This window comes from Neophocaena asiaeorientalis, unplaced genomic scaffold (genome assembly GCF_003031525.2).
Source record: "Neophocaena asiaeorientalis asiaeorientalis breed wild unplaced genomic scaffold, Neophocaena_asiaeorientalis_V1.1 scaffold134, whole genome shotgun sequence".
NCBI lineage: Eukaryota > Metazoa > Chordata > Mammalia > Artiodactyla > Phocoenidae > Neophocaena > Neophocaena asiaeorientalis.
In genome coordinates, this window is record NW_020185339.1 from 31,503,777 (window position 1) to 31,517,345 (window position 13,569).

The 13,569-nt window shown below is 37.6% G+C and overlaps 1 protein-coding gene across 4 annotated transcripts in view; it reads left to right on the forward strand.

Annotated features, from left to right (window-relative positions):
• The window catches only part of SCAF11 (SR-related CTD associated factor 11), a 73,214-nt gene that overhangs the window by 18,051 nt on the left and 41,594 nt on the right, over positions 1-13,569 (forward strand). For 3 of the 4 annotated variants that reach the window (XM_024736415.1, XM_024736413.1, XM_024736416.1), the window contains exons 2-4: positions 3,832-3,885; positions 11,169-11,250; positions 13,383-13,540. In XM_024736415.1, coding sequence (XP_024592183.1) covers positions 11,190-11,250; positions 13,383-13,540 — 219 coding nt within the window. In that variant the 5' untranslated portion in view covers positions 3,832-3,885; positions 11,169-11,189. The remainder of the gene's footprint in view (positions 1-3,831; positions 3,886-11,168; positions 11,251-13,382; positions 13,541-13,569) is intronic. The other variant, XM_024736414.1, reaches the window with a different exon arrangement.

Here is a 13,569-nt window from a genome sequence, read left to right on the forward strand (position 1 = left end):
AGAATGGAAACTTCCCAGTCTCACTTATCTGTTTTAGAATGTCACGGCAACTTGAATCTCCTTATTTTGTAGTTAAATATGGTTTGTCAATTATATCTTATTTTTTTCAACATATATGTGATCCTGCCATGTATAACAGTGCAAGTTTTGTCAAGGAGATGATGCTACATTAAGTGTAGAAGGAAATGGGAACATTAATTTTTCTTTTAGAGTAATAGAATAGTTTTCATGAACTCTTACCAAAATTATATTACATTTGAAAAACTTTTCCTATTTTCAATTTAATCTATGTTCTCTGCCTGAGGATTTCTGGCTTGCCTTTCACTTCGGAAATGTTTTAGTTTTTATTCGTTTTAACCTTTTTTAAAAATGATTCATTTCAATGATTAGGTTATTGCTCATCATAGAGCATAGTGTGAGGTGACATCCTTCATATTAGTGGAGTCTTTTGGCACTCACTTCCTGTTGCAGACACTGTAAGAATGTTAGAGACATTTTGAAGGCATATCTTTACTTCCTGGATCGATATATGAAGCTGGTTTTATTACAAGACCTATAAATATGGGTGACTTCAGGTTCTTTATTTTCAGTTTACCTGGTAAACTACAAGACATAGGATTATCTGTTCATCAGTGAATGGTGCTGAGAAAACAAGCCTTTTTTTGGATATAGGTTTAGAATGAAGAAGTTGAATATGAAAAGATTCCTCGAAATTGCTACTGTTGATCAACTGCTGACAAGCAACCAAATCACTGATAACCCTGTCAAAAACTGAACTAGATAGAAAGTATTTCCAGGGCCTGATATGCAACAGAAACTGAAAGCAGAGCATGTGTCTTAGTCTGTTTGGGTTGCTATAACAAAATACCAAAACCTGCGTGGTTTGTAAAGAACGAAATTGGGACGTCCCTGTAAGGCCAACAGGCCCGAGGCAGGGGAACACAATCAGATTCACAGGTTGCATCAGACCGAAACTCTCCGGACCACCCACTTCCAGAAACTGACCTGGAGACTTTCCGGACCACCCAGTTCCAGGAACTGACCTGGGGACTTTGAACCCGGCCCAGCCTTCCCGCCTTTCGAGGGGCGGGACTAACGGTCCCCCAGGATACCCGAAAAGACCACCAAATAAGGAATACCCTGCGCCCTCCCAGATTCACCACACCCCTTTCCCTTCTTCCCCTATAAAATCTTGCCCAACCCTCGCCGGGTGCGACTTCTCTGGCCCCCTTTCTCTCGGACCAGTGAACCTCGCCTGGGAGCGCTCCCTAATAAAGCTCACTTGAAGCTTTCCTCTGTTTTGCGGTGCTGTTTGTTAAGATCCGGCCTTACAGTCCTTGGTGGTGCAGTGGTTAAGAATCCACCTGCCAATGCAGGGGACACAGATTCGAGCCCTGTTCTGGGAAGCTGCCACGGAGCAACTAAGCCTGTGCGCCACAACTACTGAGCCTGCACTCTAGAGCCTGCGAGCCACAGCTACTGAGCCTGTGTGCCTAGAGCCCGTGCTCCACAACAAGAGAAGCCACCGCAATGAGAAGCACGTGCACTGTAACAAAGAGTAGCCCCCACTCACTGCAACTAGAGAAAGCCTGCGCACAGCAACGAAGACCCAGCACAGCCAAACATGAATAAATTTTTTAAAAAAAGAATGAAATTATTTCTAGAGGCTAAAAGTTCAGGATCAGGGTGCTACCATGGTTGGGTGAGGGCCCTCTTCCAGGTCTCAGACTTTCCCTTGAATCATCACATGGTGGAAGGGATTAGGGATCTTTTTGGAGCCTCTTTTATAAGGCACTAATCCCTTTCATGAGGGTTCCACCCTCTTAAGTACATCCGAAAGGCCCCCCTTACTAATAATGCCATCACCTTTAGGGATAAGGATTTCACCATGAATTTTGGGGGGATATAAACATTAAGACCATAGCAGCATGTAAATGAATCCAATAAAACAAAAATTGATTTTTATATCCATTTCAGTTTTACTGTTGGTTGGTATTTATAAAGTTGGGGTGAAATTGAAAGTATTGGCAGGAATGAAAATTTTGTTGCTGTTTTTGTAAAGAGATATCCTAATTTGTTGGTTCTCCATTGAATTATTTTCTGATTAAGAGTTTTATTTTTTTATTATTTATTTAAGAAGATGTTGGGGGTAGGAGTTTATTAATTAATTAATTTATTTTTGCTGTGTTGGGCCTTCGTTTCTGTGCGAGGGCTTTCTCTAGTTGTGGCAAGCGGGGGCCACTCTTCATCACGGTGCGTGGGCCTCTCACTATCACGGCCTCTCTTGTTGCGGAGCACAGGCTCCAGACACGCAGGCTCAGTAGTTGTGGCTCACAGGCCTAGTTGCTCTGCGGCATGTGGGACCCTCCCAGACAAGGGCTCGAACCCGTGTCCCCTGCATTAGCAGGCAGATTCTCAACCACTGCGCCACCAGGGAAGCCAAAGAGTTTTATTTTTAACTAAAAAAATTTGATGTTGAAAAAATATGTAACTTGTGATCATGAGTAGAGAGAAATTGGTGTGTTGAAGGGCAAACACTTTGTTTATTAAAGACCTGTAAATTATTTTTTTTAATTCATTACATTCAGTTAGATATTAACATACTCAGATCATTGTATGAAAATGTACTTATGTTATAAAATTTGAAGAAAGAGAAAAGATACTTTTTTCTACCTATATGTCTAAACATTAGTCTGAAAAGCTTTTTCTGGGGATAAAACTTTATTGTGTGGGATCAGGTACAGTGTGTGTTTCATGTTTTCCTAATAGTCACTCCCATAGAGGAAGTGTAAAATAGTCAGAATCACCTTACCTGTTTGCATATATCCTTCGTTTGTTTTAAAAATTAAAATCCTCACTATCATGTTCAAGTTGACAATCCCAGTTTTGAGTCCTTCAAGGATGGAAATGCTATAATGGTACAGAATAGTTGGGTGGGGTTAGAAAAATACATTTTAGATATATTTGGTCTTCATTGGGAAGCCTTTTTTTTACAAAGGCGTATGTTGCAAGGATACATCAGCGCTCACTGTGTGCTTCTATAATATCCTGTGCTTACCACCATTACAGCATCTGCTATACTCTGTTGTTACTGATTTTTGTTTTTATCGGGTGTGTCAGTGCTTAAGGTCTAGTTGGTGCCTAGAAAGTATGGAGCACTGACTAAATATTTAATAAATAAATAAATAGAAAATATGGAGCACTGACTAAATATTTAATAAATAGAGAGAGAGAGAGGGAGGGAGGGAGAGAGAGAGATAGAGAAAGAGAAGGAGAGAAAGAGGCAGGCTGTAGAAATGTGGGGAGTCCGGTGTGGGGCTGGTTGAAAAAGAAGAGAAAAAAAAGAGAAAAGTGATTACTGGCTAAGGATACTAAAATCTGGAGTTCAGGAAGTAATTGAAATACTAATAGTTGAATTTCTGGGCTCTTTAAATATCTTTTTGTATATCTTTTTCTAAATTGCTTTCTTAGGTGGTAAGCCTATGTGTATTTGTTGGTGTAGATTTTCTTCTAATTCTCCATGACTCTGTTTTCAGTCGGTTTTCTCCTTTATGCTGAAATGTGCTTTCTTGTGCTTCTCCCTCCCTGAACAAAATGTTTTCATTATTGTTTGCTTCCAGTACATATGTGTGTCTTCATATCTGCAGGCATATAGTCACTCTGTCGAAATGTTTTACGTTCTAGATAAATTATACTCACATCTGGGGCCCTCTGTAATAAGTGCTTCTTTATACTTTGCTAGTCTCCGTTCTTCTGTACCCAAGTTAAATAAGGGAGCAGCCAGGTGAAAATGAAATGAAATAGGACTAATTTTCATAATTCCCTCTCCAGAAAAGTTTGATGGAAAACCGATTACCTGACTGCTCGACCTGAAGCATCTTAAGGGTAAGAAGCCTTGTAAATATTTGTATACTTATTAAAAACTAAATGACACTCTTAGGTACCACCTAGGAAGTTGTGGTTGGAGCTTCACTTAAACATGACCTCTTCTTTTTTGCTGGAGTTGCCATATGTTACGGCATTTAGTGTTTTATCTCCTATATCTATATAAAGTAGAAAATAGGATACAAAAATCCTAGGGCTGTTTACTCTGTGAGTCCTAGATTTTGTGTCTTGCTTCAACATTTTTATTTCCAGATAAACAGGAATCTTGATAAATATTATCAATGTAGAATAAAGAACTTATTTATCTTTGTGTAAGTTCCGTTTGAAGAACTATTTGACAATTTAAATTTTGTAAACATTTTACTCATTCTTTCTATATGTGGATATTCTTTGAGTTACAGGAGTTTTAAAAATTTGTTCAGGGCTTCCCTGGTGGCGCAGTGGTTGAGAGTCTGCCTGCCGATGCAGGGGACGCAGGTTCGTGCCCCGGTCCGGGAGGGTCCCACATGCCGCGTAGCGGCTGGGCCCATGAGCCATGGCTGCTGGGCTTGTGCGTCCGGAGCCTGTGCTCCGCAGCGGGAGAGGTCACAGCAGTGAGAGGCCCGCATACCGCAAAAAAAAAAAAAAAAAAAAAATTTTTTCCTTTTTATAATGAAAATCTGAGAGTCATACAGATTTATCAGTTTTAATCCTGTGATATACGTAAAATCCATTTGCGGTGGGGAGGTATTCATGTGTTTGTGCATGTGTGTTTGTTGTTGAGTACTTTGTGCTAGTCTGAACACTTTAAATGGATTATGAGATTATGTAATTTGATTTTCATAATGACTGAAATGGTTACTGTTTTATCTCCATTTTATAGAATAGGAAACAGGCTTAAAGAAGTCATACTACTAGTAAGTGTCAGACTAGTTAATGTTTGAACCCAGGCAGTTTTTTTCTAAAACTAGTGCTAAAGGGACATTCCTATCTATACTGAAGAGTGCTGGTATTAAAGCTCCAGGCGAAGGATATTCTAAACAAAACCTTGTCAAAATAGCCCACTTGAAGCAAACAGGTCTACTTGCAAAGTGTGGTAAGAGTGTTATATGGTGGAAATCAGGTAGGAAAAAAAATTAGAGGGACCATTCTGCAAGGGATTTAAAAATTAACAGGGACATATTAGAAGCAGGAGGGAGTTGATTATGTAGCAAAGAAGTTGGAAAGGAAATAACTGTTAACCTGAAGGAGGTAATTGCCTTAACCTTACTCTGAAGCGAACAAGTGGAAAGCACTAGGGCAAATATCCATGATAGTTTAAGCCAGATTGATAAAATAAATGTAGATAAATCAACAAAATCACATAGCCTTCAGGGTATTTTTAAAGAAACTCAAGGACACCATTGCAGAACCATTGACTCAGATGTGTAATGAGAAGCTGTTGTGCCATAGTACAGGTTGAATACAAATGTAAATAGATGCCTATACTTAGGAAAGCTTGACAGGCCCTCTGCAGTGAAAGACTGAGCCACATCTCCAAACTAGGCAGCCTTCTATAGTCTGTAATAGGGTTGGTAAACGTTTTCTGAAAAGGGCCAGATCGTAATTATTTTAGGCTTTGCCAAGTATACAGTTTCTGTAGTAACTATTCAGCTTTGCCATTGTAGTGCAAAAGCAGCCATAGGCAATGTATAAAGGAATGAGCATGGCTGTTCTTCAACAAAACTTTATTTACAGAAACAGCCAGTTTTTTGACCGCTGGCCTATAATAATGGATCGAATTCCACCCCCCACCCCCACTGCCACCCTGACATCACTAACAAATAGCCTTGCTTATGGTTTCTTCAAGGGAAAATAAAAATAACATTCTTAGAGGGAGTATCAAATTTTTGAGTAGTTAATTGGCAGGCACTTAATGGTTTTAAGACTGGGATTGGGATGGAAAATGTGCATTAATAGTAATGGTTAACATTTGAATGCTTTTTATTGCTAGACAGTGTCATAAGCACAGGTATGCTTATGACAAAAATTACAATTTTTTTTTTTTTTAATTCTCAGGTAGTTAGGATAATGGGGTAAGATGGTGTGGTATGAATTTCCCCAAATGAAGAATTACACTCAATTATAGCTCATACAGGGGCATAGTATGATTCTAAAATCAGCTAAGTTTGGAAGTTGGCTTTACTGTACATATGAATCTTGCACAAAGCTTGATGAAGTGCAGATTCTTATTCACTAGTCTAGGGTGGTGCCTGAGGCATCTTTGTAGCAAGTTCCCAAGTGATATTGATACTGTCCTGAGTAAATACCAAGTGGAATAGTGACCTGTGACTATCGGAATATTTTTAAAAGTGTTCTATCTCAGCATTCCATCATTACTAAAATCAAAATACTGTGGAATAATCCTGGAATCTTGCTCTAACACATACACCGCATTTAGTCTGTCAGCAAATCCTGATGGCTGTATTTTGAAAACTGCTGGAATCTGAGCACTTTTCATCAACCTTGCTACTACTTTAGTACAAGCCACTGTCATCTCCCCCTCTAGATTATTGCAGTAGTCTGCTTGCTGGCCTCTGCTTTTCCCTTTGCTGCCTCCTCTGCCTTAAACCCCTTACTGGCTTATCACACTCAAAGAAGCCAATGTATTTACCTTAGCCTATAAGTTGTTACCTGATACCTGAAGAATAGCACCAGAACTAAAACAAATGTTAATGTAGGCTGAGTGGGAAGTTTTCCTTTTGTTCTTGACATTCTATCTACTTTTATTAAGGTAGACTGTGATTGAATTAACCTTTTAAAAGTAACTCTAGTCCTGACTCAAATTTCCAATTTTTAACCTACTAAAACCTTTAAATTATTCTTGTATGTGTTAGTTTCTTATTTTCTGCTTGGGTTTTGAATCGAAGTATGGGCCTTTGCATTTCTCCTTATTTAATCTAATACAGAATTTTCCTAGGCAGTACATACCTTTAATGTAGAAACTCACATGGGTACGTTATTTAACAAACTAATAGAAAAACTACTTCATGTACACATGGAAGAATCATAACTGATGAAATTGGGGATTTCTTGTGCCTAGATATTGCAAAATATATTTGAATACTTCATTGCAATCACTCGTCTTGCATCAGTTCAAGAAAGAATTCTAAGAGTTGATTTAAAAAATAATTTTACTTCATAAATTTGTTCCCCTCGACTAACAAATTAATTTCCTTTCCTCTGTTTCTCATTTTGTCTCTTGTAATCACCATTTTCCTAGTCCCCTAGGCCAAAATGATATTTTACGCCTTCCTTTGCATTTATTTAGTCGCCAAATGTCAGAAATTCTTCAGCTCTTCAAAATTTCTTTCTTTTTTATTCACTTCATAGCCAATTACTCTAGCTATGCAAACATCTCTGCTTCCAATCTCTCCGCTCTATATCCATTCTGTGTTTTGCAGGCAGATCATTCTTTTAAAAGATTCATTTACATTGCTTATATTCATGTCAGCCTTCCTCAGAAGAATCTATAGGATTGACTCTAAACCTCTCAGTCAATCATTAGAGATCTGTCTATAATCTAGCCCTACTTGATTTATATTGCTCTGCTTATTACTCTCATTACCCTCACTGTAATCTTTCAGATGAACTTCTTGGCTTACATGCCCATTCCTTCTCAGTATATACACACAGTTGCTCTTTCACCCACTGACTTTTTTTTTTTTTTAACATCTTTATTGGAGTGTACTTGCTTTACAATGGCGTGTTAGTTTCTGCTTTATAACAAAGTGAATCAGTTATACATACACATATGTTCCCCGTATCTCTTCCCTCTTGCGTCTCCCTCCCTCCCACCCCTCTAGGTGGTCACAAAGTACTGAGCTGATCTCCCTGTGCTATGCAGCTGCTTTCCACTAGCTATCTATTTTACATTTGGTAGTGTATATATGTCTATGCCACTCTCTCACTTTGTCCCAGCTTACCCTTCCCCCTGCCCCTATCCTCAAGTCCATTCACTAGTAGGTCTGCGTCTTTATTCCCGTCTTGCCCCTAGGTTCTTCATGACCATTTTTGTTTGTTTGTTTTTTAGATTCCATATATATGTGTTAGCATACGGTATTTGTTTTTCTCTTTCTGACTTACTTCACTCTGTGTGACAGACTCTAGGTCCATCTACCTCACTGCAAATAACGCAATTTCGTTTCTTTTTATGGCTGAGTAATATTCCATTGTATATATGTGCCACATCTTCTTCATCCATTCATTTGTTTATGGACACTTAGGTTGCTTCCATGTCCTGGCTATTGTAAATAGAGCTGCAATGAACATTGTGGTACATGACTCTTTTTGAATTATGGTTTTCTCAGGGTATATGCCCAGTAGTGGGATTGCTGGGTCGTATGGTAGTTCTATCTGTAGTTTTTTAAGGAACCTCCATACTGTTCTCCATAGTGGCTATATCAATTTACATTCCCACCAACAGTGCAAGAGGGTTCCCTTTTCTCCACACCCTCTCCAGCATTTATTGTTTGTAGATTTTTTGATGATAGCCATTCTGACCAGTGTGAGATGATATCTTGGGGTTTTGATTTGCATTTCTCTAAGGATTAATGATGTTGAGCATTCTTTCATTGGTTTGTTGGCAATCTGTATATCTTCTTTGGAGAAATGTCTGTTTAGGTCTTCTGCCCATTTTTGGATTGGGTTGTTTGTTTTTTGATATTGAGCTGCTTGTAAATTTTGGAGATAAATCCTTTGTTGCTTCATTTGCAAATACCTTCTCCCATTCTGAGGGCTGTCTTTTCGTCTTGTTTATTTTTTCCTTTGCTGTGCAAAAGCTTTTAAGTTTCATTAGGTCCCATTTGTTTATTTTTGTTTTTATTTCCATTTTCTAGGAGGGGGGTCAAAAAAGTTATTGCTGTGATTTATGTCATAGAGTGTTCTGCCTGTGTTTTCCTGTAAGAGTTTGATAGTGTCTGGCCTTACATTTAGGTCTTTAATCCATTTTGAGTTTATTTTTGTGTATGGTATTAGGGAGTGTTCTAGTTTCTTTCTATTACATGTAGCTGTCCAGTTTTCCCAGTACCTCTTATTGAAGAGGCTGTCCTTTCTCCACTGTAACTTCCTGCCTCCTTTATCAAAGATAAGGTGACCATATGTGCGTGGGTTTATCTCTGGGCTTTCTATCCTGTTTCATTGATCTATAATTTTGTTTTTGTGCCAGTACCATACTGTCTTGACTACTGTAGCTTTGTAGTGTAGTCTGAAGTCAGGGAGCCTGATTCCTCCAGCTCCATTTTTCTTTCCCAAGATTGCTTTGGCTGTTCCGGGTCTTTTGTGTTTCCATACAAATTGTGAAATGTTTTGTTCTAGTTCTGTGAAAAATGCCAGTGGTAGTTTGATAGGGATTGCATTGAATCTGTAGATTGCTTTGGGTGGTAGAGTCATTTACACAGTGTTGATTCTTCCAATCCAAGAACATGGTATATCTCTCCATCTGTTTGTATCATCTTTAATTTCATCAGTCTCTTATAATTTTCTGCGTATAGGTATTTTGTCTCCTTAGATGGGTTTATTCCTAGATATTTTATTCTTTTTGTTGCAATGGTAAATGAGAGTGTTTTCTTAATTTCACTTACAGATTTTTCATCACTCATGTATAGGAATGCAACAGATTTCCGTGCATTAATTTTGTATCTTGCTACTTTACCAAATTCATTGATTAGCTCTAGTAGTTTTCTGGTAGCATCTTTAGGATTCTCTATGTATAGTATCATGTTATCTGCAAACAGTTGACAGTTTTACTTCTTCTTTTCCAATTTGGATTCCTTTTATTTCTTTTTCTTGATTACTGTGACTAAAACTTCCAAAACTATGTTGATTAATAGTGGTGAGAGTGGGCAACCTTGTCTTGTTCCTGATCTTAGAGGAAATGGTTTCAGTTTTTCACCATTGAGGATGATGTTGGCTGTGGGTTTGTCGTATATGGCCTTTATTATGTTGAGGTAAGTTCCCTCCATGCTTCCTTGCTGGAGAATTTTTGTCATAAATGGGTGTTGAATTTTGTCGAAAGCTTTCTCTGCATCTATTGAGATGATCATATGGTTTTTCTCCTTCGATTTGTTAATATGGTTTATCACATTGATTGATTTGCGTATCTTGAAGAATCCTTGTATTCCTGGAATAAACCCCACTTGATCATGGTGTGTGATCCTTTTAATGTGCTGTTGGATTCTGTTTGCTAGTATTTTGCTGAGGATTTTTGCATATATGTTCATCAGTGATATTGGCCTGTAGTTTTCTTGCTTTGTGGCATCTTTGTCTGGTTTTGGTATCAGGGTGATGGTGGCCTTGTAGAATTGAGTTTGGGAGTGTTCCTCCCTCTGCTATATTTTGGAAGAGTTTGAGAAGGAAAGGTGTTAGCTCTTCTCTAAATGTTTGATAGAATTTGCCTGTGAAGCCATCTGGTCCTGGGCTTTTGTTTATTGGAAGATTTTTTTTTTTTTTTGCGTTACACGGGCCTCTCACTGTTGTGGCCTTTCCCATTGCGGGGCACAGGCTCCGACGTGCAGGCTCAGCAGCCATGGCTTACGGGCCCAGCCGCTCCGCGGCATGTTGGGATCTTCCCGGACTGGGGCACGAACCCGTGTCCCCTGCATCGGCAGGCGGACTTTCAACCACTGCGCCACCAGGGAAGCCCTGTTGGAAGATTTTTAATCAGTGTCAATTTCAGTGCTTATGATTGGTCTGTTCATATTTTCTGTTTCTTCCTGGTTGAGTCTCGGAAGGTTGTGCATTTCTAAGAATGTGTCCATTTCTTCCAGGTTGTCCATTTTATTGGCATATAGTTGCTTTTAGTAACCTCTCATGATCCTTTGTATTTCTGTAATGTCAGTTGTTATACCCACTGACTCTTATTTGTCAGATTGGCCTAGCTAAATTCCTTTTTATTCCTTCATACTGTTTTGCTCCTTAAATGTGTTAAGCTCCTTAACATATGTAACCTGTCGACTTCAATGAAAACTTCAGTCCAAATGGATCTCTTTTCTCTAAGCTCTGATTGTATTTATGTCTGTACCAAAAAATTTATCATTAGTCTTTGTTGTTTAATACTTATACAAGGCTTCTTCTTTCAGTAAGACAGTGCTTGGTGGCAAGGAGTATAAAAGTGTACTGGATTATCCAGAAAATTTACTGGCTTGGTTTTGTATTGTGTTTTTTTATGTGTAAAATAATTTCTTACAGTTTGGGTTTTTTTTTTAATATATATATTATTGGGACAAGGCAAACATAAAAATTCTCTATTATAATTCATCCTATAGGAAACCCTTTTTCAAGGAGAAATGAAGAAGAAAACTCTATATACCCTAAATGTGGGAGATCAGGACTATGAAGATATGGAAGGTAACTTAATTTTTATAAAGCTTGTGTGTTGAAAGCAAAAGTTAGTGTTTCCATACTGTTTGTTAACAAGGAGTTTTTTGTATTTACATATTTTTGTTGTTCTTAAACTGTGAAATAAGCTGCCTAAATAAGAAGTGCACACCTTTTTTTTCCCTATTCTCTTGTCTTATTTTTGATCAGTCAGTTTTTAGTTCATTGAGCTCTGCTCTTTTTCTTCTTAAGTTTTGCTCCCTACTGATTTAGGAATGACATTTTTCTGTTTTTATTATTACTGTCCTTGGTTTTTTCTCCATTCCCTTCTTCCTGAAAAAAATCTCAAGTTCCTTTAGTGAAAGTCTGTTGGTGGTAAACTTAAGTTTTTGTATTTATTTTATCCTCTTCAAAACTATTGAAAGATATACAATTCTGGATTGATAATTTTTTTTTTTGTCTCTTAGCACTTTGAAGATATTATTTAGCTATTTTCTAGTTTTCTTACTAGCTGTCAAGGAATGTCTTTTCAACCTAATTGTCATTCCCTTGTAGATGATCTGTCTTTTCCCTCTTTTTGCTTTTAAGATCTTGTTTTCATCTTTGATATTGTACAGTTTTGCTACTTTGTTTCTAAACATGGATTCTTTTTATTACTCCTGTTTAGTATACCTTGTGTGTCCTTTATCTGTTGGATCATGTTTTTGTTTTATCATTTCCCAGCCATTACTGCTTCAACTATTGCCTGCCCTTTAGTCTCTTCTTCTGAACTTCAATTAATATGTTAGACTTTGTTCTGACCTCATTTCCCAACCTCTGTTTTTATATCTCCTTGTCTGTCTCTTACGGTCTAGGTAGTTTCTTCAGTTCTTCCAGTTCACAAATATTTTTTTCTTCTGGGTCTAATTGCTGTTCAGTTATTTTATGTAGTATTTGAAAGTTCTGATATTTGAAGCCAGTGGACATCTAAATAAATTTATAATAAATAAATATAATACATAAATATAAAAATAAATCTAAACTCATTCTTGTTTCTGCTGATTCTTACTCAAGGCAGCGTATTTTCTTCTGTTTGGTAAAGTTTGATTATGAGCTCATATTTGATCTGTTTAATCTGTGGAATCCTGAGGGCCTAAATTAGGGATGCTTTCCTTCAGAGGATTTGTATGTATTTGCTTTTTTCTGAACCCATGCTGGGACCACTTTAACCCCATTTGAGGGTCTTGGCTTAAAACTGGAATCTCCTAGGATCAGTTTCCCTACCTGGATTGGTCCTAAGGTTAGTCTCCAGATCTGAACACTAGTATGGACATGTTTCCAGGGCAATGCCAGCTTTTCCATTTGCTTGGCATATACTGGTCACATTTCAGCTGACCATTTCTGTATTTTTGTTTTGTTTTATGTTGAATCTTGGAGTTTCTTTTACTTTTGAGCCAGCACTGCTTACTTCTTGTGTGTTGGTTACATTGCTGGTAGGTGTTTAAATTAGTACAAACCCTAAGGGGTATAATTTGGCAGTATCTATTCATAATACAAATGTATGTACACGTTGGTCTAACAATTCCATTTTTAAGAATCTATTCTGTAGATACACTATTAAAAATGGGAAATGAAAAGTTTTTCATTGCAGCATTGTTTGTAATAGCCCAAGTTTGAAAACAGGTGAATGTTCCATCCATAGGTTGAAACAACAAAAAACACAGACTGCTGTGTATAGTGTTCTAGCATTTGTGTGAAGAAGGAGGTTTGAAAGAATATATATTAGGATTTACTTGTCTGTGCATTCTATCTTGTCTCTGGAAGAACACAAAACAAACAACAGTTGTTACTTGTTGCATTGGGTGGAACTAGATGGATGGGAGTAGATTTGCTTGGGAGATTTGTCACTATAACCTTTTTTTACTTTTAAATATTTGAACTATGTGATTATTACCTATTTTAAAATTAATTCATGAAAAATTCTTTTCACTCCTCCCTTAAATTATAAATCAGTAAACGTTGGGGTTATTGTGCTCAAGGAGTTTGTTTCTTATAGTGTATCTAAGATCTAATTACTTTGTAGAAGGAGGGCCTTTTAGAGTATCTAGTCCATCGTACCACCACAAACATAAGTCATTTGGTCTGGAGAAATTGAAAGCATATATCGTTGCTTTACTTTATAGGTGAAGAAAACAAAGATAATACTGCTACCATTGGTCTGTTGTACAATGAAGCTGATAGATGTCCAATATGTCTCAGTTGCCTGTTAGAGAAGGAAATTGGTTTTCCAGAAAGCTGTAATCATGTCTTCTGCTTGACCTGTATTCTTAAATGGGCAGAGGTGAGTCTAAGTATTAAATATTATTGTAT